This window comes from Triplophysa dalaica, chromosome 17 (genome assembly GCF_015846415.1).
Source record: "Triplophysa dalaica isolate WHDGS20190420 chromosome 17, ASM1584641v1, whole genome shotgun sequence".
NCBI lineage: Eukaryota > Metazoa > Chordata > Actinopteri > Cypriniformes > Nemacheilidae > Triplophysa > Triplophysa dalaica.
Window position 1 is genome coordinate 388,437 of NC_079558.1, and position 27,790 is coordinate 416,226.

Consider the following 27,790-nt stretch of genomic DNA (forward strand, 5'->3'; position numbering starts at 1 on the left):
GTCCTCAACATTTATGAAATGATGACAATGATGAATAAACATGATTCAAATGTGTGGTTTAAAAAGCAACTTTCACTCAACCATTCATTTAACAATTGTAAAAATATAAAGCAGATATTTTAGCACCTTTTTAGATACATTTGAGTGAACACATATTTGAATGAAAATAGTCAAGACGATTTATCTTCGCCGCACTTCATCTGACAAAACATTTTGATTCTCATAAGAGCAGAATGAGTCATGAGTATGTTTGGCTTTCCCAGAAAAGACAAATTGAAATACATCCATTCATCTACTATACAAGCACACAAAAAGCGAACGAATGTGAATGTAAAAGGCTTGTTCTAGTGAATGTTGTTCTAGTGGAGGCAATTTAATTCTTGGAGATGCTTCAGAAGGCTGATGGGGACTCAACCACGTGATGCGCCGGGTCGTGTTCTGCCTCATACACATAACTTTGCATCTGTAATCCCTCTCTGATGTTCGCTCATCATGTTTATTTCCTCGGATCAAAGCATAAGGAGAGTGCTCGGACGCACACAAACACTCAATAACCATTTCCAGCATTTGCTCTCCTCTTAGAGAAAAGACCCTGAACCTTCCAAAAAATTCACCTTGAACAAATCTGAAGAATTCAACTCTGACGTATTGAACTTTTCCTGGATCATTTATGCCACGGACATGAATCATACCTCAAATATTGAGGCTTATTATGATTAAGAAAGGGTTACCATAGCTACGTTATTCCTGACTTTGTCAGCAAGGTTAGAAGATATAAGCACTTAGAAAATACTGTCTCTCATTCCTGCCAAAAAGTATCAACATTTTTTATGAAATCATTCTGCACCTAAAGTTTTTTTTCAGATTGCAGGATGAGGTAAAGGAAATGCTTTAGACTTTTTAAATAAAGAGGGAAGAGCCACTCAATGTCATAAATCCAAACCTCCTGTTTTTTGCTTAAATTACATCAACGAATTGAGCAAATCTGGCCTGCGTTTCCCAAAAGCATCGTAACCTAAAGTTGATCTTAGAACCATGGTCTCAAATGGAGCTACGATCATCGTAAGTGTAGGATTCTTTTGGAAAAACACAGCTCTGTGCATTTCAAGGCATGTGATAAAATTTTAGTTCCGTGTCAGCCACCGCTCTGCTTTGAAAGGGGAAGTGAACCATTGGTTGCAATTCGCAGCCTTACCACCAGAGGCGCCAAATACACTGGAATCCAACTTTCAACTTTTTCTCTGATAACAATCAACAAATAGATTATAAAATATGTAATGCAAGTCGCTTTGGATGAAAGCGTCTGCCAAATGCATAAATGTTAATATACAAAACAAACAAAGAAGAAACATATTGATGTTTTTTTCAATGATGTGAATGATTGTGATGTCTCTGCGGATGTCAACAGCTCTTTTCACACTGGAGTACAAACTCCTCAAACACACAGATGAAGCAAATGCAGGTTTTACTCTAAACAAAACATGAAGCAATCAAAAAAAGCTATTCAAGAAGCTCAATATGAAGCTCTCGACGTTCAAATGTTGCTATGGTAACTGTTTCAGCACTCACAACTAAAGGTCGATAAAAACAATGTTTAGCTTTCTGGCACACTGAGAATTAAAGAATAGACCTTTATATTCAAATTCAGTTTAAAAGCTGTAAAATAATCTTGTATAAGAGACAGCGAAGAACAGACGTTTATTTCACACAATCGATTTATTGTGTGCATTCCCTGACAGAGAGGGATCTCATCTGAGAATCTGACAGACCAATCAATGCATGCAGTATATAAAATTGAATTTGTTGATTTTGAGAAGGAAATGTCCTCCAGCTCACTTGCGATGACTTTTAATCATTCAATAAGACTACATTAAAAAAATGAACATTTCGTATAAAACTATTGTGCTTTTGACACGATGAGCTTTCTGACACGGTTCACACAAATGAAACAAGAAAAACAAGAGACATGATTCACATTTAATAACCTGGGCTTTATTGTCTGATTTATGTTTGAATTGTCACATATCTTTTTTCACTTATTCAATAATATTTTGTTTTATACTTTTCACATTTTTATTTAATTTTTTCGCCTCCCTCCAGATCAGACCAAAAAACCCCTGGAGGAGGGATCAGTTCAGCCAGTGGACTGGGCATTGGAGACCCGAGCTCGAAACAAGTGCATACCGCATTACAGCGGTCTTGATCCGGAGCATCCTCTTCACGGAAGAGACTGAGCAGGACATTCCCAAAGGAAGGCACAACCTTTAACTTGTGGTTTTTCAGGCCTTGAAATGGTCCAGAGTCTGCTGGGTAACATTAAGAGAAAGAGGACAAGATGACGGCGGTTTTCCGTCACATTTCTCCCTCCTGCTATTTAACCGGAATGATGACTCTGATGCAGCGGCGGTGGACATTTATTGGCCGTCGCGTATGTGGTTTATCAACAAGCAACCAAAAGATGAAGTCTTTAGTTGACGAAGCGCTAAGGACGCTTCACCACAAGAACAAAAAAAAAAACGAACTCTAGAAACTCAAGATGATACAAAAATAACTTTGTCGTACAAAGCAATAAAAATGGGGACGACCTGTTTCCATTGTATGAATTAACAGACACGGAGTTTATACAAAAATAAAACAAAAAATATCAAAAACAATAGTGCTTAGTTGATAAGGAAGCTATGGAAGCCCCCATGAGAAGACTTCATCCCTGGTTTTGTTAATATTTGGGATGATAAAAATGGAAGATTCCTTTAACCACGCCCATAATTTGCCTCCCCTGAAACCAAAGAGCGCCAACCCCAAACATCCCATCCCTCCTAGAAGAGAAGGGCAAAAAAATAAAAATTATGCATGACACCATTAACGTTCAAGAGTGAATCATCTGAACTGAAAAACCGAAGGGGGAATTTAGTTATCGCCAGCTATCAAAACACTTATAACATCACAGAAAACAACCGAGACACAGTGTACGAAAAAAAAAACGGGAGAAAAAAAATAACTGTAAACACGGCACAATAAATAGGCAGAACAGCAGGTTTCCCCGCCATGCACATAGCCAGTCACACTCTTTGCCCGCCGACCTCACGGCTCACGCTCACATTCCCCCCGACCCACCCCTTCCCGTTTACTTTTCTATATTGATTCCCAAAGTGCAAAACATCACAACTCAACAGTTCGTTATTCAAGTAGCGTATATACAAGGGTGGTGGTGGGAGTTTTACAAATATGTAGTTTCTGTACATTGAATATTTGCCGCATTCATATTTAACATGTCACTTTTCTGAACAGAAACAAAGTATACTTTTTTAAAAGGGTAACAGAATAAAAAAGGGCCATAAGAAAAAAAAAATAACGAGATGAAATTTGTCATCAAGTCTAAACGGTTGCCTTGGAAACCTGCAGTCCTTTTGCTTCCCCAAACCCGGTTGGTGCACAGCACCAGAAGACTGGACTGGGCGGAAAGAGAACGTCGCCCAGGCAACGGTCACTACGTCACCTCCATGGCCACTGTGTTCTCTGCTATACTGTTGAGCTTTTCCTGTTCATGGTTCTCCCTGTGAACAAACGGGACAAAATTTGAAGTAAACAATATGATTCATGCAGTTGCGTATCACATGCAACGTTTCTGTGATGCCTAAAGGTGAGGTCACAGCCAGCAATCATATACCGGCAAAGAAAAACTATTCATTCTTTAATGTACAACTTAGTTCAAGGCTAAGTATCAATGTGCAGTAGCAAAAACCGTAGCACAGTTTTTTTTTATAAATCAACCCACAAATGATTATAACGTAAAATTTAGTTTCAAATAAAGTTATAGCTAAATTACTCGTTATTCAAGATTCGGTTTGGTGTAGTTCACAGAAATAAATTGCAGTTGAAATAACATTTATAGAGAAAGTTCATATTTCTTTACCCGGTGTTGATTTTGGGGAGCTGACAGTTGCTGGCGGCAGCGAGCTTCAAGGCAGCGGGTGGCACATTGCTAAGACTTCTGGGAAGGTGACGGGCGTTCAGACTGGCGATAGAGGGTGCGGTCACGCTGAGACGCAAGTTGTTGCCAATCAGGACCTGAGAGGTGGAGTTGGCCGTGTTGTTACCGTGGTTGCCTACGGGGTTGTGGACTGTGTGGGCGGGGTTTACGTTAGAGTTGGCAGAAAGAAAGGTGGGTGGGGCAACGGTGGAAGTTGGTTGGCTGTTGAGTGCAGAAGCTGAGGATGTAGTGGAGATACTGAACCCCTTGTTAACTCCTAAAAAGCGAAAAACAAACAAACATGAAAAGCAGGATCACATGCTGATTGAAACCAATTAAAAAAGCTCTTAAGTGACAAACCTGAAGCCTGGATGACCCCGTTGACTCCACTTCCCACAACGCCATCTTCTTTGACCTTTAGGGTCAACAACTGGTCACAGGTCATGAGGGCAGAGGCGGCAAACTGGGCGCTGACCGAGTCCAACGTCTTGGACACCAGAGACTGAAAACAGGACAGGAGAGTGTTACACAAACCGTCAGACTTCAGGAGCCTCATTTATCAACAGTTTATATATACACAAATGTGTGCGTAGTGTGTGCGTAAGAACAGCTTCACACATAGTGTGGGATCCACAAACTTCTACTGTATTGTGTGTAAATATAAGCACACCTCAGAGCAAGCTTACGCAGATTATGTAGTGGTAGAACAGTGACACTACAAAAAGAAAGTGGGACCATGTGTTTCCTGTGTCCTTTATTTGCAAATACTCAATGACTAAATTCATAGTTCAAACCAGTTTGTATAATTGGTGAGAGAAGCTATAAAAGACCGACGGGAAGCCATTTAAAATGTAGTTATAGTGTCATGGCTGATCTCACTTTGCTGAATGATTTGGCAAACCTTCTTCTATTGAAAGCACAATGTTAAAGACACACGTAACTGAACAATTTCTGAAAAAACAAATAAAAGAAAAAAACATTCAAACAAACTGAAAAAGAACAAAAAAACTTTGCACGTCAATCATTTTAACAAAAAATATATAAATTCAAAACGTATTGCTTTTCTATTACTACATCGCTTTACCAAATCATAATAATGTTGGAATTTCACCAAAAAATAACTGTAAACTCTGTTTATTTTCTGAACATTTTAATTCATGCTAAATAAATCTGCTATAAATCATTTTGAAATTAAAAATTGAGCAATACGTGGTTTGTGCAAAGAATGCGTTTTCATAAGACCGCTGTGATCTGTTCAGTGAGACCGCAGAGTACATTCACGTGATTTTTAAAGGGAGGTTTCATCACCATGACCATGAACGAGCATGGCTCTTAAGAACATATGGGATTTATCAATAATGATTACTCACTCGTGTGCTTAAGAACCGTGTGCACACGTTAGACAAATACAGATTTATTTGTACGTAAACACATTCTAGATTTCATCCCTAGGATAAAATGTATAATCTTTTCTATGCACTGTTGATAAATGAGGCCCTGGGACACAAGTGACATGCACGCCTCTCGTACTCACCTGGTTAGAGAGCGTGTCGTTGGCCTGTATCTGCTCCAGCTGTTGTTTCCGCATGAGGGCCAGCTGTTCCTGATGCTGTTGGTACTGATCTGCAGTAAACACTGAGACACACACACACACACACAGTCAACATTCAACAAATTGTAGATTATTGAATTGCATGTGCAACCAAAATGAGAAAATCCAGTTTGGATTATAATAAATTTGTTAAAGGGACAGTTTACCCCCCCCCTTTTTTTAATCACTTTTTCATCCTAGTGTCATTTAAAACATTTATATGACAATTTCTTCTGTAGAACACAAAAGATATTTTGAGAAACGTCTCAGCGGTTTTGTGTTCATTCAATGGAAGTCAATGAAAACCAATGTTGAAGGTTACCAACATTCTTCAAAACATATTTCATATTTTTTCAATCATCATACCTTCTAATTTTATCAAGGTTTTCAACTATTTCACCAGATCTGGCACCAGCAACACTCAAGAGACTAAAGCATGTTTTAAAAGACGTTTTTGGGCGAATTACTCCATTATATCTTTTTCCTTGGTTACATCAACAGAAAAGCTTTTTTCTCAGATGATGATGAAAACACTTTCTCCAGAATAATATGCACCGATCAGTGTTGGGTGTAACTAGTTACTTAGTAATTAATTACTGTAATGAAATTACTTTCCCTTTGAAAAAGTAAAGTAAGGGATTACTCTTATTTAAAGTCTAACTTTAAAATCTGTGTTTTAATGCATAATTCTCACATTTGTCAGGTATTAATTCTACTTTGTGTAGTTTATATAATTTACTTGAATGATTTAAAAGAGCCATTTCATGTCTTTACTTGAATCACTTACTAATCAACGTTGATAAATACTATATAGAAAGTAATTAGTTACTAGTAATTCATTACTTTTTCAGAGTAACTTACCCAACACTGGCACCGAAAAATCACATTTATAACATTTATAAACAAAGTAGACCGGGTTTAACACACATGACCTGGAGAATCTTGCAAGCATGATATTTAACAAGAGATGTGACCTCTCAGTACCCAACACCCATCCCTGAAAGAGGCACAGGTGAAACTGACCTCACACCAAACACAACCACACAATAACGCCAAACACAACACTGCAAAGTTCCCATTAAAAAAAGAGCAGATCCTTCACACACACAATAGAAATCAGGCATGCTCGCCATGATGCACAAATATGAAACAGAGAATAAATCGCCTTCACAGTTTGCAAACACTTTCTCCTCTGCATCATTTGAAAGCATTTCATTTGAATGTTGGCCGTGTGTAATGAGGTTTTATGAAAAGATGCAGCTGTGTGTTTGTCCCTCCTGCTTCATTGCTTTCCTTTGCAAACCAGAGTGAATTAATTGCTCATTTAAATACATTAATCTCTTGAGTGAATCTAAAATGAATATCTGGTCAAGTGTCGGAAGACCTTAGCTTTTTAAAAAAATCCCAAATCGCCATAAACAAGTAATTACCATATATGCATTCCTAATTAAATTTAATTTAATGGATTTTTGATTTGTCTGTCCTTTAAGAGTAAACAACAGCAAAGATAATCAACAATCTACATTCTTCACACACTATCCCTGATCAACCATGAGAAACACACCCGCTTGCATGCACAAGTTTACTCACCTACAGGTGGTGGTCCCGCTGCTCTTCCCTGCGTATTGGCACCAATCACGCCCCTGACAAACCCCTTAAATTGTTTCCGTGACAGCGCATCCCCTGCGCCCGATTGGCTGGTTAGTGTCCGCGGTTTAAAGTGCCTCCAGCGGCATGCTTTGATGTTTCTAAGGATCTGTCTCATGTCTGAATAAGCAGGAAGCGAAGAGGAAGGTGCGGGCTGAGATGAAGAGGACGCGTGGATTGAGGTAATAGTCTGGGAAGTGGTTTCCAAACGTACAGCAGCAGCAGGTAAGGAAAATTCCGGATCGAGATTTTGAAATACGCCGTCCAAATCCGAGTAAGCTCGGTCCAGGAGAACCCTAAAGGAACGAGAGTTATCAGATTAGGAAAATGTTGAATTAAAAAGTAGGACGTTGTGCAATGTAGGAGGCTTTGCTAACCTGCCGCCCCGTCCCACCCGTCGCCGTGCCAACCCGACACAGCGGCAGGGAACGTTGAGAGTGGTGAGGGAGTACCGGAACCGCGGGTTACATGATCCTCCTTCTCTTTCGCTGCACCAGGGCCAGCTGCCGCTTTGATCCAAACGGGCCTACAGGTGCAATAAAATAAGAACATCAACAGAAAACAAGAAAAAGGAGGAGGGGTGACTTGTGTGACTTGGAAAGCTGTGGACCAATCTTAACGGAGCTCATTTAAATACAAGCACATACTAAAGATGCAGTCACAATTGGTATTTCAACTCACTATGGTTTGACACAAAGGTATTGGCTAAATTAAGCAGATTTGAAAAACAATACTTGAAAAAAGAGGACAGAATTAAAAGACGTGTTCCAGAGGAAATGACAGGACATGAGAAATGAGGTCAGGGTTGACACCTACAGTGTGATATACGCATCCAGCTTTCCTCCTGAAGGCAAACGCTCCATCAGGCTCGTTTTCTTCCTCTGCCTCTGATGACCCAGAATGCATCTGCACAGGAACAGGAAGTCCAACATTAAGAACAAAGTGCAAAATTCAAACTTAAAAACCAACTTGGAAGTCTGACATTACTGCACCACCAAATCGTCACAATCGCACAATTCATGTTTACCTGTGAAAAGGGCTCCTCATCTGAGCTGGGAAAGTCGTACTGGTTGAGGTCTTTAGGGTTAAACATTGAGGGGCCAGTATGCAAGGGGACGGAGAGAAGTGGCATTTTGGGCTTCTTCTCGTATTTCCTTTTGGTTCTGACCACTTCGTTTTTTTCAGGCTGAGAGAACAGAAACAGATATTTTACCTCTGGATCTTCTTGTAACTGGTGATACTTTCATTGCGTTTGATCCCTACCTTGGTCTTGTAGTCTTTAAAGTCCATATGGTCCTGATGGCGGTACTGACTGTTGCTAGAGAAGGGCATTATGGGAATCTTGTAAACAGGTTTTGCCATCGCTAACGCTTCCGCCATCACCTCCGAGCCAAGGTCTGGCATAGTGTTTCTGAAAAGGCGAAATTTGAACACTTAACTTTGTAGCCGTCTCTGATCTCATCTTTGTGAATGCAGGGCAAATTGGCTACATTTCAAAATATTTCACTGCATCAGCAACGCTTTTTGACAGGTAATAGCTCTGTAATGAGTTCCAAGTGCTAACAGTAAATCACACATTATGCACACACTATGTATGAGAGTTATTAAGCAAGACAAATCACTAATGGCGCTCTACCCTGATGATGTGCCCTTTACGTACCAAGAAGGTGAAGAATAATTGCTCATCTAGCTATATAAAACAACCATTAATTAGAATACGTGGCTAAGCCTTAGCCAATTAAAAATACACGACCCATTCTCATTATGCTTGAATGTGCACGGCAGAACGCTAAATAACAGATGCACGTAAATATACTCCAGAGCCAAGAAGGTTATTTTTAAATACAATTTTAAGAATAAGTCTAAGAATAAGAGCACAGAAGAAATTAGCGAGTTGCGTTTGAATTAGTGTGAGAATAAGGATGAGCGAGTGGGAGAGAGAGTGCATTTTTAATTGTCTGTGTGTGCGTGTCTATGTCTGTGTGTGTTAGTACATGTGAATATTGTGTGTGTGTGGAGCGTTTGTATGTGGGTATGTCTGTCTTCTGTGTTTTCACCTTATTCTTGTTTTTACAGGTATAACGTTTATGGTTTTGCTTATAGTCAATACATCTCATGAACAGCTGCACTGTAGCAAAGAAAATTGTAAAAAGTACTATATAAATAAAGTTGAGTGCATGTGAATGTATGCATTAAACACTTGAAAATCTGTGTGTATTTGTGAGTGTATACATGTGTGTGAGTGTGTATATGCAAGCGTGTGTGTATCTGTGAGTGTGTGTACCTCTTCTCCACAATCTCCAGCGTGAGGTGCAGCAGTTCTCTCTTACTCTTCTCTCGTTTCTTGATCATCTCCAAGATGGTGACAGCGCGACTCAGGTCCCTTCTAAGTTTGAGCATCTTTTCATACGATGCCTCATCATTCTTACGATTCTGTGAGACCAAGAACAATAACGGTTTAAAGAAAAACATTAAGAGCCTGGTTTGACAGACAAGGCACAGCTTTAAGTTTTCAAGTTAGCTCAAACATGAATTTTAGTCTGGGAAAATCTATGTATTTCGATACCAAAAGCAAGTGCTATTCTGATAGCGGTTTAATAAAACAATGGCCAGTGATCATTTAATAAATAAAAAAAGCAAAGATAATTTGTCACACAACGCAAAGATTTTCTGTATATCTTTCACGCTCCATAAGCTAAGCAAATCTCAACATGACCGCAGGCGTGATGCAGAATTACTCGCCGCCACAGAACCGTGTATAATAATCACCATCCGATGTTATGTGATTCTCAATTTCTCAGCTCAATGATCCTTAAACTCAAACTCATAACCCCAGACTGTTTAGCAGACAAAATAAAGACTAAACAGTCGGAGACAATCTGATAACTGCTTACGGCAAGATTTTCACATCATTAAGAGTCGGATTTCAGAACGGATAGGCCATCGCTTGGTCAACTGAGATGATCTGCAAATCTATTGAACGTCACACTTGTCAATTGTGCCACAAAATGACTCAAACATCGGTCAAAAGACTCCAAACGCTCATCCCTTTAGTCCATTTTCATCCAACTAAATTACAGCCGTTTCTGCTGCATAAACCTGGACTAACACCTAAAAAAGGACCTCAGGGAAAACCACGGAGTTGGTCAATAAAGCAGAGCCATTTAAGGGCTGGATGGATCGAACCAAGCAGATGCCATGTTAGGCTGCTTCAATCTGCACAGCGGGACCTGTTTTAGAGAATAAAAGATCAATACAGCCTTCGGTTGGAGCGCTCACCTTTCTTGTCTGCATCTTCTCGGTCCGCCGCCTGAAGGCCACGTACGGGTCGTTGGTGCTGGATCCGTCACGCCTCTCCTGTTTGATGGTCGGAATGAGGGATCCGCTTTTACTCATTTTCCTCTTCCTGCTCCAGTACTCGAACACGTCCCTGATCAGATCGTCATCCTCTTTTAGTAACAGCTTTGCTTCCTGTAGGGTCACCAGCTGTGGCAAAGAACAGAGATGTTTTTTATATTGTAGTTTGCTTTTGTTACTTTGTTATGTATTTATCTGCCAACCTATTAACAACACATTATAAAACATAATTAATATTTATATTGACATTGACAAAAAAAAAAGACTAATTTCCTTCAAAACTAAAGAAGCAAGCACAGAATAAAAAGGGCATAACTAATAGAGATGGAAAGATTAATAACTCTCTGCAAGGTTTAAAGATTTCATGTCAAGAGGTTCTCCTTAATCTTTGAGTCCATGGCAGGTAAAATCCCTGAGGTTGCTTTCTAGTTCACACTAAAAGTGGCAAATCTTTCTTAATAACCTGCTGTCCGCTGCCTTTCTCCAATCTGTCAATCATCTCCTCGAACTGCAGCGCTCCCACCTCCAGCTTTTTCTTTAGCTTATTCACAAAAACTTCATCCTCCGAGTCAAGATCATAGTCCGGCTGTTCTGCATCCAGACTGAAAGCTGAAGAGAAAGAGACACATTAAATCTCACGAACAAATTCAAATGTCAAAACTTGGTCACGATATTTCCTTTTCTCAAAGTTCGTGATTGTCTCAAAATAATATCTATAAAAAATGGTAAAGGCCAGGCAAAATAAGAAGCCTCAATTCTGATACACAACTTCTGGTAGTTAATAGCTTTCTATTAAAAAAATTCCAATACACAAACTTTGTTAAGTCAAACAATGACAGAGGTTTGACAGTCAAAGATTCAAAGCATTAAAGGAACGGTTCACCCAAAAATAAAAAATTGTCATCAGTTACTCGACTTTGAGTTGCTCCAAATCTGTATAAATGTATTTGTTCTGATGAACACGGAGAAAGATACTTGGAAGAATGTTTGTAAACAAACAGTTAGTGGCCACCATTAACTACCAAAGTAGGAAAAATTGCTTTCTAAATTTCTTTGTTCTGTTAAAAAAAATGTAGGACAGCAAACAGTTCTGGGGCACTTTTGACTACCATTGTAATATTTCCAACTATGGTAATCAATGGGATCCAAACAAAGAGATTTATACATGTTTGGAACAACTAGAGAGAAATGTATGGGTGATCATTTTGGGGTGAACCATCCCTTCAAATGTTTGAAGGAAACATCTTGACAATATTAAAATCTTGTATCTCCATATTTTGTGATAACTTTTTTTTTTTACCATAAATCATTATTAATAGTCACCCTTTATGTTTTTCACAGGGGTTTTGCAAATGTCAATAATAAGTACTTTTTAAATTTGATAACACAGTATTTAAAGGGACAGGTTACCCCAAAAATACAATTCTTTCATCATTTACTCACCTCCTTGTCAATTCAAACATATAGGACCTTCTTTATTTTGAAGAACACAAAGATATTTTGAAGTAATTTGGTAACCGAACACTTCATCACATCTATCATGTGAACAGAAAACTAATGCAAGTGAATTTGTGCCAGTTAAAAAAACATCTAAATATATTTTGTGTTCTGCAGAAGACAGTCATACAGGTTTGAAATAAATTTGGACATCCAAGGTTTTGGAAAGATAGCAGAGATAGAATTATAACGACTAGCCTATGCAAGCGGAATTATAGACCAATCATATTTAACTGTGCATGAGGCACATTTTTATTGCTTTCGTCTTGTTAGAGGACAGTTAACATCAAAGCTCAGATGTGAATATTATAACAAGATATGAATATTCATAACAAGTGGCATTGACCAAAAAATAAAGACTCATTTCCCTCAAATCTAAGCAACCAAGCAATGAATAAAAAAGACAAAACTGAGACAAAGATTATCTTCGCAAAGTTGCCCGTGAAATATTTAGGCTAGACATTTTCTAATTGCTAAACAACCTTCGGCTCAACCTTCACTGGAGTCTGCCGTGTCATTCTTTGAACTGCTTGGCACTTTGTTGTCTATTATTGTGCTCGCATCGATTTCAGGTTCCTTGCTCCACGCTACATAAAACTTAAATCTTGGCCAAAATAAACTGCAATGTGGAGCAGACGTGAAATCTCAAGAGATCAAGGAAACGCTTTAAAATACGTTCCTCATTTCCGTTCTTCAATATCCCATAATTCCCACCGCCTTAAATCCCCTCTCTCCCTAATTCTCAGCTGTCTGGAGTGTGAAGGAGCGTGCACAGACAGTTTCTGACAGCAGGACACCTCCAGCTTCCATTACAGACACCCCAGGGGCTGCCAGACTTGCTTTTACTCTCTCTCTCTCTCTCTCTCTCTCTCACTCAAAAACACACACAGCTATAAAATTCCCAGTGATCCCAGTTAAATATTGACTACCACACACAGTGAATTTCACACATTAAAACAAGGCCTGAATAAAAGGCTTCTTAGAATAGGGCTGGGACGATACATTGTGCAATTCTCATGCTCAGTTTCCTCAATGAATTACGGTTAAAATGATAAATATGATTTAAGGTGGTTAAAATACAGTATAATAGGGGTGTGAATCACGATACTGTTCATGATACTTTACTTGCGGTACGATAATATCATGTAACGCCAATGTTGCGGTAATCAATATATTGTTTGGCAATTCTATTACGATACATCACGATAACTGCCTAACTATGAAAACAAAATGACCATGAAAAGGATAAGTGCAACATTTGTCTCTTTATTCAAACATTTTTCTGTAGGTAAATTAATAATACCAACATGTGTAGCCTTTCAAGTAAATTAAACATTTTATGCTTAAATGAAAAGATTATTTTAACTCAATTGAACATTTAATATCTTTTTTATATTTCTAAATATAACAGCCACTCTTTGCAAGGTCCAGTGTGAAATTCCTGGGCTGATCTATTCATAAATATTTTAAGTTTACACACTGGATACCCAACATATTGCCACAGAATTTGTTAAAATACATAGGTATAAATAATAATATAGGTATAAAAATACCAAAGTAATATTAAACGATTAACAATAATTCATTTATTACCATAACTTGTTCGGAGCGGTTGATATATAAATATATTAAGTAATGGCAATTTCAACAACTGGAAACATGAAAATGCACATTTCACTGCAAAAAATGTTAATGAAGTTGGCCTTAACATAAGACTGGAACTTTTTTTCCGTACCTAAAAGCAATGATTTTCCTCCTAGAAGTTCAAATAGGGTAGCGGCCTTCAAATCGCACGGATGTTTTTTTGATGTTTTAAAACGCGCTGTGATTCTTACGTTAGTTGAAATAAATACAATTCAAAGCTTAACAACACAAACACTGACCGTGAACTACAAAGAGAACAATATTTATGCGGTGCTGATCAGAATATCTTCCTCAGATGACCATCACGTAATAAACAGGGAAACACGCACTATATGGCTCCTTCTTTGTTGTGGGGTATTTTTTAGGATCTTAAAGTTATCAAGCCTGTTTACTTTATTAACATAATAAACAATAAAGCCAGATATTCTTGTCAGATCTGGGTTTTGTTAGCGGGAGTTAGAGAAGAGCAGGGCGTTTTCTCCGCTGTCTGGTTATTTACGGTTGAATAAAATAGACCTATATGCTTGTTTTCCTTATAAAGATGTAAAACAAAATAAACAAGATAGCCATAGATCACAGACGGTCAAAATATGTTGCGTTTTGTTAGCTTTGATACGTTTTTGTATTATACTGTTCTGAGCAGGTTTAAATGCAGTTTTTATGTGTTGTTCTATTCTTTTAATTTTAAAAAACCTACATAGAGCAAATAATATCAATGCATTATGAATATTTAATGATAATTATAAGCTTGATGTGAAATTTTGACTAAATAAAAACGTAACAAATAATGTCATTAATTTAATTTAAATAAACCAATATTAGAATATTCGTTTTTTTATGAGCTTAAATATTCGAATATTAAATCATTAAAAAATGCACATCCCTACTAGAAATGCATTCAAAAGCTGTTGAAAGTGGAAAATTTAACATATGTATAGAAAATATGCTCCATGGGGCGTTTCGGCCAGCAATGTTTTTTTGTCGAGCTTGGACCTTCTCGACCAATCACGTTGCTCGTATGTTGTCATGGAAACGACAGGTCTATGTCATTGGTTAGCTGTGAAAAAGGGCGATTTTTTTCCAGAAAAGTTGAACTTTTTTAACCTCATACTGTAAGAAAAAGATGCCGGTGCTGACATTGAAAAAAGCACTCAGGACTTTTAATGAAAACAGACGCTAGCAGCTTCATGTGATTTCCGGTTAGGGAACATAGGGAGCGTCGATGCACCCTGGTTTTAGCGGTGAATTGTGGGAATTTTTAGAGAACGAACTTTTCAGTGGGTAGTATCACAATCAGGGCTCCAGACTGCGACCAAATGGTCGCATTTTGCGACCAAAATTTGAGAGTGTGCGACTGAATTTTACATCCAGTCGCACATTTGCTACCAGTAAATTTGCCTCCCCCACCCTCCGTATTTTTTTATACATTAAACGTGGAAGGGGCACGTCAATGATCAATGAAATGAGCAATGAAATAATCAATGAGACGCGAGCGCACACGCACGCAAACACACACACACTCGCAAACATACTCATGAGACGCGAGCACACACTCGCGTTTCATTGAGTGATGCCTGTCTGTGAGGCGGCCAATGCGTGTGAGAAGAATAGGAAATGGCCACTGTAAGTGGCTAAAATGCGTGGAGGGGGAGGGGCCTAGAGATAATCGAGCGCGCGTAAACATCTGTGGGAAGGAAACGGAGACAAATATCATCACAACCTGATATGTGACCCTGGACAACAAGACCAGTCGTAAGTCGCACGGGTATATTTCTGACAAAAGACGAAAATACATTGTTAGGGTCAAAATGATCAATTTTTATTTTATGTCAAAAATCGTTAGTATATTAAGTAAAGATCATGTTCCATGAAGATATTTTGTAAATTTCCTACCCTAAATATGTCAAAACTTTATTTTTGTGAGTCGATCCCTTAATATCGCGAACAAAAAATGGTCAGAAACATGCCTACAAACTTAACTCGCTGCTGTCCGCTCTATGAAAACTACCCATTCAAGTTTGCTATCTATGTAAAGTTAAGAGATTCCGCTTTCAAGTTAATCTACTCTCTTCTATGTCATTACAAGGGTAAGCCAATAGAGAGTGTTAAAACAAACCTGTTTCCTCTTAGCAACGGCCTGCTATAGCGTCTCACGTGCGCAGCGTACACAATCCGTCATGATCGCGCTTCAAAACATGGATTCTGATGGAAGCGCGTTTGCTCAATCTAAACGCTAATGACAGCAATAATTTAACGAACCTAGTAAATGATTGTTTCGCAAATCATTGGGAAGATAATACAGAATGTCCAGAGACCGGCTTGACATAAGGGGATGCCCCAGAAGACGACGAATTCAATCAATGTTTAGATCGCTTCGACTCCATGCCATGAAGGAATACAAAGTGTTCACTGCGGACTCAGAATTCAACCCGCTTGAGTGGGAACATTTTTCAAAGTTCAGGTCAGTCAGTCACATACGTTCTTAAATACCTTCTTTACAAAGTAGTGGTTTTCATGAGTTGTTTATGTCAAAGTTATGCCAATTTTGCTCTGACAAAATGTAAACAAAACATCATCTTAGCATGTAGATCTGCCTCTGTTAATGATGACTCGTGGCCAGCTCAAGTGTAAAATTTTATATGTTCCTGGAGAATTATTTTTATGAAATTGTGTGTGTATACAGTTTAAGCTGTGGTAAATCAATGGTGTAAGTTTCATTTATTTCCCATCATTAGTAATATGCGTTGCTAAGGACTACTTCTGGAAAACTTTATAGGCGATTTTCTCAATATTTTGATTTTTTCCACTCTCAGATTCCAGAATTTTAAATGGTTATATCTCGGCCAAATAGTGTCCTATCATAACAAACTATATACCAATAGAAAGTGTATTTAGTCAGCTTTCATGTGGTGTATAAATCTCAATTTTGAAAAATTTACCCATAAGACTGGTTTTGTCGTCCAGGGTCACATATGTGCGTGTGTCTGAGCTATGAGCAAGCGAACTATTGATTCGTTCATCCGACCTGCGGCTAGTGTACCAGTGCCAGAGTCTACAGTGTCACCATCGGATGATGATGCAGAGTCAGAGGTTGGTGTGGCGAAAAAAAGTCACATTGTAACTGTGAAATGACCGAAAGGTTACTAAGCACTTTGTTACTAAGCACTTTTTTTATTCTGAATGTATGGTATTTTGTTTACTATATGTACTGTCATGACAGCGATGGTGCTGTCAGTTTACCTTGTTGTTGCATCTTCAAAAGTGCAGAATAAAATGTGACACTGAATTTGAAACAGAACATTGTAATTTCTGCATCTATTATTAAAGTATTTATTAGTAATACAGTGGAAATTAGTAGATTTGGTTAGCATGTTGATTTACGGTATGTGCCCCTAAATTTTCTGGTTGTGCCCCTAAAATTTTCTGTTGGGGGCCACTGTGCTCCTGGTGAAAAAAGTTAGTCTGGAGCCCTGACAATGCAGAAATGTATAAAAAAACAGGTTGAAAACAAAAGCTTTTATCATTGTTATAGCGTCAAAAACAATAACTTTTACAAATATCAACCAATAATAAGAAATAAATTGAAAGTACATCTTATTGATTATTTGTCAGGTGTTTAATTAAATATGATGAAACATATTTTACTCCATACTAGATTTGAATAAGAGAACACATGTTAGGGCGATGATTAAGGTAAAGATGCCCAAATTACTTGCTGTACAATAGTGTAGTTAACATACCTAGTCAAATACATATGTAACAACATTCATTGCTTGATTTTTAAGTAGTAATTTTTTGACACATCAGTACATTATAAAAAATTACCCGTCAGTATCAGCACCAAAATATTGCTAATTGATATTTCTTCCAGATAGCAAGCAGTGGGATGGCTTATACAGCTTAATAGACATTCAAAAGCCGCACTTTGTTGCAAGTTACGATTGTGTTGCGTTTCATATTCACATTTACATCAAAATAATTATTCTGCCACACGCCCATTAATAACTATAAAACTACGATTAGCGGATCATTGCATTTTATATGTTAAATTACGTGATGCCATCTTTAGCGTAGCTAGCGGACTAAGCCAACTTTTTTAACTGTCAGGAATGGAAATACAATCCATAAAATTTTGCGCTTTAGATTTGTTTCTATGTGGTATTCAAAAACACGTTAATATGAAAATTTACATGACATAACTCATATTTCACCTTAGGTCTGCAGGTGGGCGATTAATTGAAAAGTAATAGAAATCGACATTAAGAAGCTCTAACCGACGCATTGTTATTTTGTATAAAATAAAGTGAATAAACGGGGCACGTTATCAGCCGTCTCGACGCGGCTCACATAAAATTTCTGAAATGCGTGACTGATCCAAAACTCTTTATCTTATCCAACAAACAAAACGTACGTCTTAAGAAAGCTTAAAATGTCTGCTTTTAAATGACCCGATTCAAATGGAAATCAAATATTCTGTGTTTATGTAATATGTGTGAACATTGATACGATATATTCTTCCAGCTCTGCTCCCATTTAGACTTTTAGTCCAAAAATGTGCATATTGTGAGAAATACATATATACTGAAACACGTTTACTTCATATTTCTTCGGACAGACTGATGAATATAAAGCTCCATTCAACTATTAAAAACTGCATTAAACTCCGTCTGTTTCTTTCGCGAGACAGCTCTTGTGACGGCAGGGTCCTAATGTACACCCGATTTCTCACGACAAATGTAAAAAAGAGGATATGCTAATTTGAGTTTGTTTCATTAGAAATAATACACCACCTTTAGTTAGGATATACATACAAAAACAAAATAATCGTTCAATAATTGCAATCGAGAGAAAATGTTCAATTAATCAAAATTTAGATTTAAGACCAAATAGCCCAGCCCTAGTCTGCAGCGCTTCGCCTTCCCCTACTCTTCCCAACGTGAGGCCGTTTACATCAGAGCGTGCGACTGCGAATGGCACTTACCCAACATAAACTTAGTATCATTTAATCCAGTCAAAGGAAAGGCACATTTTCTTCACAGTGATTTGACCTGTCCGCAAAAACACTACATGCATTTTCACTACCGTGATATACCGTATTACCAAACACACATGCATACATCCAAAGCGTCCACCACACCACCAAATCACAACCTTTAGCTCAAGGGGCATTGAGTGACAACTTAATTTCCAGTACCAGGGCGGCAGATGTCCGTGGACGCCCCCAAAATTACACTAAACACTGCTGCTCAGGATTGGAGGACAGATGTTATCACAACAAAGAGTTTAACCTGTCCCCCACTGCAATCTATGCCATCTGAAACACTGACTCATTTAAGCGGCGATTCCTCATAAGCATCTGTGTACTCACGCTGTATGTGAATGAGCTGCTTTGGCATCTTGAAGTCTCCGGGGTAGAGCGAGTCGTAGTAGGCGATGTTGCTCTCCGCCTCTGGGACGGGAATCACCATGCTCTCCCTCTTCTCTCCGTACACCTGCTGGGCAGAGATCGCCCTCTGGAGATGGTGTTCCTATGGTAACCATACAGAGAAAGATGCTTGAGTAAGCGCTCCCCCATTCACAAACCAAAGATAAACATCAGCTTCTAGAGACTGTGACACTGAAAATATTAACAGCATCCAACGGACATAATTTATTAGTTAGAATTTTGTGAAGGTAAAACAACTATAGCTACACAGCCTTTGTCAGATCTTAACAATCTCTAATCAACATTGGAAAAAATCTAATGTTTGCAAATTGGACATTAGTCACATCGCTGCTAATTGTGGGAAAGTGTTGGTAAGCAATGAAGATGTTAAAAATCTTTAAACTCGTAAATTTGGTTTGTTTTTTGAACATGCAGTATTCTCGTCACTTCAAAAAAAATCAATTGAGCCACTTTGAGCATATGGACCAATTTAAGGATTTCTTTAGTATTTTTCTGGACCTTGACAACAACTATAACCATGATGTCTATGAGGAGGTCTGGAACTCTCGCTGATGATCCTAAAATATCTTTGTGTTCCGAAGACGCCGGGGGGTCTCAAAACATGTTGAACGTCATGTGGGCGAGTATTTTGAGGTGAACTTTTCCTTTAAAACAATGAACTTTTATTAGTCTATTAGCAACAAATCTCTCTCTCTCTCTCTCTCTCTCTCACACACACATAAAATGACTCAGCTGTGAGTTCGCACTGAAGACTTATGCAAGGAGGCAATTAAGGAGACAAAAGCCAGACTTCCTTTGGCAAAGTCCTCTAAATAACCTTTGGATTGCAAAGGCTCATAGCGACCCCGTCACTGACCCAAGAAAATCACAATTACTACCAGATGAGGCAAAAAGAACACAATTGTCGTAGCAGGAAAAAACCCTTAGGGCAAAGAGAAACCTCAAGGTAAATTTATTAAATTATGCACGAGTCGGAAAATGTCAACTACGATTTCTGGTGAACAGGTAACCTCGCCTAACCGATGCATGTAGACAAAAAGAAAAATACAACATAAAGTTCATAGACTGACTAGCTTCACGTTAAATATAATTTTAAATTTTGGTACATACTGGGTTATAAACAGAATCTTAAGCAATGGCCAATTTAAAAAACGTACAATGTATTAAATGTTTATAAAATCCTTTAAATAAAAAACGCTTTTTTTATTACTCTCAGACAAACTAACACAAACAGCAGGCACTTTTATCACCCGACACATTTATCATCATCTCAGTTGGGTTGTATCACCCAATGGTACAGATGAGAGCTGCTGGGCAACAGCATGTCTAAAAACTCGTGTGGGAGGAAACGCTTCACAAAAATACATTCCAAGACCTTGGAGAAGGGTCAAAGAACTCCATTACAATAAATGACCCAATCAAAAGAAATGAATACAAAGTAACGGTTTGTTGTCCTTCAAGGAAGTTTCGTCCCTTTAGGCCAAAGCTGAAAGTTTGATTTATAGACAACATTAAAGATTGAATCTTCAACCACTATTTAAATTCTCTTTTCACATCAGTAAAAATTTCCCACAGCTTTGCATCAATGTTTTAGGAGATGCTGATCTTATGCAAATGCCACATGTAAGCGATTCTGGAATTCTGGAACTGTTTGGAAAACCCGGTCAAACTTGTCTGGAATGTTGCCATGACCTCTAGCCTAGACTACACTGCAGAATCCCTGAGAAAACCGGCTTGATGGATTGAATATGCTCTCCTTAAATGGGTTAATAAAATAAGAAAATAGTTCTAAGGCTAGAAGCCCCCAAATCGATAGCTGATGCGGTCAAAACAAACTCACGTCACACAACGGATACGTCCTCTCATGCTTGGCAACGAGGAAAAAATAAGTCGGAAAAGAAGCTACATTGGCTGTAAATCAGAAATCTATCTACACACAAAATGATGGTTACATATGAGGGAAATTCAAGATTTAGTATTGTTGAAATGTTTCATCACGTCGTTTGTTTTTCCCACATGATTATCAAGTAAATAAAGATTTCCATGTCTGCATCAATGATATGACATGAGCGAGGAAACTCTGATGCATTCAAATGCATTAAAACACATCTGCATTAAAAAAAAACAGTTTCACATACTACTGTTGATTTGATTAAACTTGCTCAGCGTCTGCCAACTTGGTTGGTAAAAAAGGATTTTTAGCACCTGGTGGAAAGACTGGTTTGTAATCAATGGTTTAAGAGTAACTCCATAATTACAAACCACTTACATAGCGTAGAAATCAAAGCGTGCTTTAATGAAAGTGCAATTACAGAGATATTTCAGGTCTCCAAAAGTTCCCATTAAGTTTGAAATGGAAGTCTTAAACTACAATTTAACTCCCAGAATTCCGTTTTGATCTTACAAGTCTAAAGATAACAGATCATGTAAAGTACAGACGTCAAGCAAAACATTGCACACAAAACAACTTTAACAGTGCAACAGATTTATGAAATTCAATCGGGGCCAAAAACTCGGATGATTATTAAGGTGGACCCTAGCCCCCAAAATAATTCTGTACTAGAAAAAGTGGTAATAGAAGTGTAACATGTTTTAACTCAAACGTATGATAAACTAAACAAGCAAGTGCACTGAAAGGACATTTGGATATGTCAGTCTCTTCATGTTAGTGGAAGTCAATATAACATGCCCTGCAGCCATCATGTTATGCTACAAACATCCAACAATACAACACAACAACCAAACTATCCGGTTTCCAATTGTTTAACCAAAGATCGCCATGAGGCTTAAAAACAAAGCCAAAGATGATCAAAACAAACACTATGGAGACGTTTATTCAAGCTGATCTCACAGGAATTCACAATTATATTACAAGGTGGCGTTTCTTATGAAAATTCCTACGTTGCGAATGGTACAAAAATGTACGATGTCTAGAAAATAAGCAATACTGATGCCGCACCCGTAACCCTGAAAATCAAAGCGTACTAATGATTTCGTACAAATCAAATGAATTAGCCAAAATTAGCCACATCGTATAACAATTACATTTTTGAGAGATTGTGTTGACAATGCTGCACAAAACTCTAATGCAGTCAAACATCCGTGCAATTCAGAACCAATTCTCTAAAGTCAACATCGCTGGGTAATAGTGAGGGGACTATGAGGAATGCTGTCCTGTGATGAGAAGGCCCATTATGGTCTTCACACATCATACTCCCAGGGGCACAAGCCTATCTATAAATCAAAATATTAAATAATTGCGGCCCCATATGTTATGCATTATACACTGTAAACAGCCTTACTATATAGACCAAAATTCAACTTACTGTTACAACCGTAACACTGACAAATTAAAAGATCAACTTAGAGCTTCACATGTTTGAAGAATTCAATGAAATAATTTCAAGTCAAACTAATTCCTACTTTGTTCAATCTATTCGTATTAAACAGAGTTTTCATTTTATTGTTTTGATGACATTTACTGGCAATATCAACTTTTTAGTAGAGTAATAGTAACTTTGTCAATTAGCCAACATCTATTTCAGCATGCACAAAGTCTCAAAAATGCCATTCGTTACTGTTTCCTGCAATGCAAACTTATTTGCACTCATTTGCAGGACGAAAAAACAAAATGGCAACAAACTATGAATTCTTGAATTACTGAACAAAAACAACAAAATAAGAGTTTCTCCCCTCCACCACAGCAGCCTGAAACACTAAACATCTGCCACTCTGTATGTAAGAGAGTGCAAGAGACACTTGACACACTTCTGTCATTGATGCTGGTGGCCAGTGGTCCCTCAGGAGCACACACAGAGCAGCTGCATCTCTCAGAGGCCTTCAGCTCAGTCTCATTCATCAAGACCTTTGAGAATATCCATTACTGTTTCAGCTGTTCATTCGACTTGCACAAATTATTCTGCATAAAAGCCAAATACATACATGTAAACGTAAACCAGCAAGTTATTTTGTTCCACACACAATAAGACAATTTAATGTATTGCTAATTTTGACAGTTGCATGCTGGGAATTATAATTAAAAAATGCCCAGGTAATAAGTTTCACTTAAAGCCCTGCAAAGTTATCCCAAAGTTAAACATTTGTTAACAAGAACCATAACAAGCTCAAAATAAAGTGAATATCAATTTGTCTATTTTACATTTATTACAAATTTACAATTAAATGTTGAAAATAATTGAAAAAAGCCCAGGTATTCTCTGCTTTCTTAAGAACCGATGTAACATTTACAAACAATATTAGAAATATCTCCCCCAAAAATAACTACAAGATATGGTGAACAATACACTCTTAAAATATAACTCTTAAAAAGCGAGTCTAAAACAACGGAAACTTCTCAATTATATACAAATTAAAAGTTTTTATTACTTTTACAGATTTTCCCAAAAGAAAATGATTAAATTCCCTGATATTTATCCGCTTTTCTGACAGTGGGAACACAGGCTGTCATTTTCTCCCTCTGGCGGTCGCTTGGTGCTACTGCAGACGCGCGGGTAAAAAAATCCAACAAAATGTCGGTCCCTCCGCGGTCACGTGACTCCTTTTGTGTTTTGCCGCACGACTGACGTGCGAACAGACCGACACAACCCGACTTTTACACACCAAATAGCCAGAAAACACACGCAAAATTGTATACCGACCGTTAAATTCGACGCATGCTGCAAAACGGCCCCAAAACACCGTGTAAAACGCTACCCTCTCGGGCGGCCATTTTGTTGCATCAAAACCTGCGCAGACCGACAGAAAAACAGATTTATATTGCGTTCGCACGGTTAAAATCGTACCGATTCCTCGTCCTTCTCCATGCCGGTGGGCATCTGCGGCACGGTGCGGTTGATGGACGCATACTCGTGCAGGTCGGGCAGATCCTCGCAGCGGAAGACGGGCAGCGGTTTAAGCGCGTCCAGCGCCCGCGCCCTGAACGACAGTTTACTCATTTTACTGTATAAATCTATCCGATCCCCTCACAATCACCCATAAAACCGCCACAGATCTCATGGAGGAGGATGGATGGAGGTAAAGGATGAGGAAAAATGTTGGTGAAGTAGAGATCCGGCGAGAAAAAGCGGAGGCGGGTGTGTGTGTTTTTCTCTCTCGCGCGCTGCCTTAGTGCGCCATTCGCAACATGGCGGACATTAAAAACTCTTCAGCTCTCTCGATCGCGTCCTGGCTTCCCTCCTCCCTCATCACTCACACACTCCCGTGCACGCGCGCCGCTGCTATTCCCGCAAGGCACGCGCTCACGGCCACGGCGGTACGTGCAGTCACAGATTGATGTAAATTACCTTTACACACATGAACATCTACATTATTGCTAAATTACCACATTAAGTTATAGTTAGCATAATAAAAGTGTGACATTTAAAAAACGGACAAGAAATTAGTACTAAGGGAAAAACGTAAAAACAACTTGCAAAATCGGATTAGTACTACTGCGCGATTTTATAACCTTATTTTGGGAGAAAATGAATAATAATAATACCATGTTACCTTATATTTTATTATTTTTTATATATAGCCTATAATTAAATTATTTGTTCTAGAATGTTTTTTTCTGTAAAGCTGCTGTGCAACTATGCAAATGTACGAAGCATACAACTGAATTGAATTTAACATCTTCAAGAACTTATTACTTTTATGCCCATTATTTAAACTGTAATGCTGTTGTTATAAAAATCCTCTTTAATTCCTTAAGACATTATTTGTTTCTCCGTTTTTGTTCCTAATCGGACACTCAGATAGTTGAAAAATTGCAATTGAAGGTACTTTCTTCGTATCTGATGCAGAATGATTTTGTTGGATGTTACCGTGTAAAATAACATCTGGTAACAGAACAGCGCTCATTTTGACAATAATTTCCCACCAGGACTAATGTTAGTATACAGCGCCCTCTCCTGGTGAAATCAAGAAAAACAGGGTTTAACTAGGGTAGCCTACCTCTTTTTTGCAAGTCTTAGAAAGCAATAAACGTTTTTCAGCAAAACTGTGAATTACTTCTCTCAACACATTTTTCTTTTAAGAAATGCATTCGTGTTTGATCTAAATTGGCCCTTCAATGGTAAAACAATCTTATAAAAGCAAAACTATTTCATCAAATGGTACAAACGGCATCATTTAAATTTACGGAAAAGCAAATTTGCACAAAACATTCCATATAGGATTTAAACAGATTTTAAGGATTTTCAACAGATTTCACTTTAGAACAACAAGATAGTTTTGTGTCATTCGCACGTCATAGGCTTATTTTTATGGAGTAATGAGCACACATGATAGCTTACAGGAAACATCCACATGGTGATGTTATGTCAGACAATTCGAAATACGTATCATGTCTATTTGTAATACAGTAATATTCTGAATACATGTTAAAGCAACTAGTGCCATATTTACATATTTTCACCATCTCACTGTCAAAATATGTTTTGTTTGCTGCTTTTAAGAACAGATGTCAGTGTTTGTGTAAATGAACAACTATTTATCACCCACACTGTCATTAATAAACAGCTGCTTTGCAAATATAGTACAGGATCACAAAATCAGACATGCTTAGATAAGTTCGAAATGAAGCTCAGTGGTAAGAGCATTGTGTTAACAACGCAAGGTTGTGGGTCGATCCCAGGGGATAAAAAGCGTCTGCCAAATGCATAAATGTAAAAGTAAGACAAATTACCAAATAATGCATCTACGCAATTATTTCAGTGATATCAGATTTTAGAAAAAAGAATATAAGAGTTCAATAAATGCTGTTTTTGGGTTGGTCAGGAAGTTTTGAGATCTGTAAGTATATTTACTGCAGAGCAGACAGAACATTATTTATTATACAGTATTTTAGCGTAATTTTAAAAAATGTATCTTAAAAGTTAAGAGTGACCATGACCCTGATCAAGATGTACCACTAAGGAAAACTCCCTGCTACTGAATTATTTTGAAAGTAGTTTTTTTAAGTAAAAACACTTCTGCTACAGGCCAGATAGTAACAGCACCGTCACTACTATTTTAATAAATAATACATGAAAAAATAATGGCATAGAAATTAGAGAATTTCGGCTAAATAAGAAAAGCCTGTTATCACCTTCGGATAATGTGCATGAGGATTGAACATGTTACACTTCATTTGATACATATGTAACAATTCAGTAATGTATCTATTGACGGACAGTGTCAAGCCCCGCCTACCAGATACAGTTACTGTGTCAGCCGAAATGAGATCATGTATCTGGAGGTCAACCACATTACACACACTCAAAAGGGGACATGATCATCAAAAATGATAACACACTTTGGGTTTAGTCACGGCACCAATGTGTCGTCGAGCCCTTTACGCTTTCAAATGAAATCTCATAATTATTGGATGACTCGACAGAGAAGGCGGAAAGATCAGATTCATGGCGCCTGAACTATCCTGATTCAGAGTATTTCATCTTAAATAAACCTCACCGGCGTTACAAACCGTGATATACACATAATGTTAACACATGTTTCTAAAACAATATGAGATTTAAATCTGTTTTTTGTACAACTCTGTTGAGGAGCGACGCAATGACGCAAACATTCTTAAAACAAAGTAAGGAAGTGAACGTTTATTCAACCACGTCTGCAATGAATGTCGATAAAAAACACAAAGATACATATATATTAAATACATATGTAACACATATACGCCCACTAAACACGACTTTAAATAATGGCAAACTATAAACATTTCGTTTTGTAAAATAAAAGACCATCAAATATCCATATAAATGCAATGTTTGAATTGTCTGTAAAAAGTACAAGCTCCATCTGTGCGTTTAAACCCCAGAGGTCCCAAAAGGGAAAAAAACTGGCATCAACACAAGAACAACCCTTATTTAAAGTTCGTATTATAAGCAGAATAAAGCTATATTGGTACTCAAATAAGATCACTGTTGTGTCATGTGCCGTGTTTAATCTATTATTGAAGCTTCTGTTGTTCAATCTATAGATTTGTTTTAAAGATCAAGCAGAAAAAAGCCAGAGCGACACACAACAGGCCACCGTTACATCTCATTTTGCCCTGCCAGATTATCACCATCTCTTGACCAAACCAGGAACAAAATCTGACATTTGAATCCAATAACGCACCAATCCAAATATAAAAAAGTTGCCCATAAAAGCATAAGGGTGGAAAAGTAACTTACCAGTTCAACCACCAGGGTGGATGGAAACAATTCATTTTAAACATGTCAACACCGAATTCACAAAGATTGCCAAATAGGATCGTGGAGTTCGGGTGGAAAGCGACACACACCAAACGCATGTCCAACTCCGAAATCGTCATTTTTGGCTATGAGATCTGGATCTTTACCGCATCAGAACCGTGGTGGAGTAATCCGACTTCGTATGAACGATCATATAATAATCCGTGCGTAAATGTTAACGACGGCGCCATTGCGCGCGGATGCGCTACGCATTCACTTCAATGAAACTAAACTCTCGTCTACTGGGAAAAAGAAGTAGCAAGCAGACGGTTTTTTACGACGAAGTCTAGCTCGATAGAGTCGTAGAAAGATCTGGCTCGTCCCGTAAAGGGTTACTACAGTTTGCGTCGTAATTGGTTGGAGAGAGACAGCGATCACCTGTGGAGAGCTGCGGGGTTGGT

General features: G+C 38.0%; 1 protein-coding gene across 2 annotated transcripts; it reads right to left on the bottom strand.

Annotated features, from left to right (window-relative positions):
- Nucleotides 1–1,970: 1,970 nt before the first annotated feature.
- epc1a (enhancer of polycomb homolog 1 (Drosophila) a) lies at nucleotides 1,971–27,716 on the bottom strand. 2 transcript variants are annotated; one of them, XM_056771051.1, is made up of 14 exons: nucleotides 27,330–27,716; nucleotides 19,075–19,234; nucleotides 11,029–11,174; nucleotides 10,488–10,694; nucleotides 9,493–9,641; nucleotides 8,472–8,619; nucleotides 8,236–8,394; nucleotides 8,025–8,114; nucleotides 7,586–7,734; nucleotides 7,152–7,504; nucleotides 5,505–5,605; nucleotides 4,331–4,472; nucleotides 3,914–4,247; nucleotides 1,971–3,554 (listed from the first exon to the last, which is right to left on the bottom strand). In XM_056771051.1, exons 2-14 carry the CDS (start codon nucleotides 19,172–19,174, stop codon nucleotides 3,488–3,490), a joined length of 2,145 nt encoding a protein of 714 aa, XP_056627029.1. In that variant the 5' UTR covers nucleotides 19,175–19,234; nucleotides 27,330–27,716; the 3' UTR covers nucleotides 1,971–3,487. The 2 variants fall into 2 exon arrangements, with proteins under 2 accessions (XP_056627029.1, XP_056627028.1); XM_056771050.1 differs by lacking the exon at nucleotides 27,330–27,716 and adding an exon at nucleotides 23,955–24,368.
- Nucleotides 27,717–27,790: the final 74 nt, after the last annotated feature.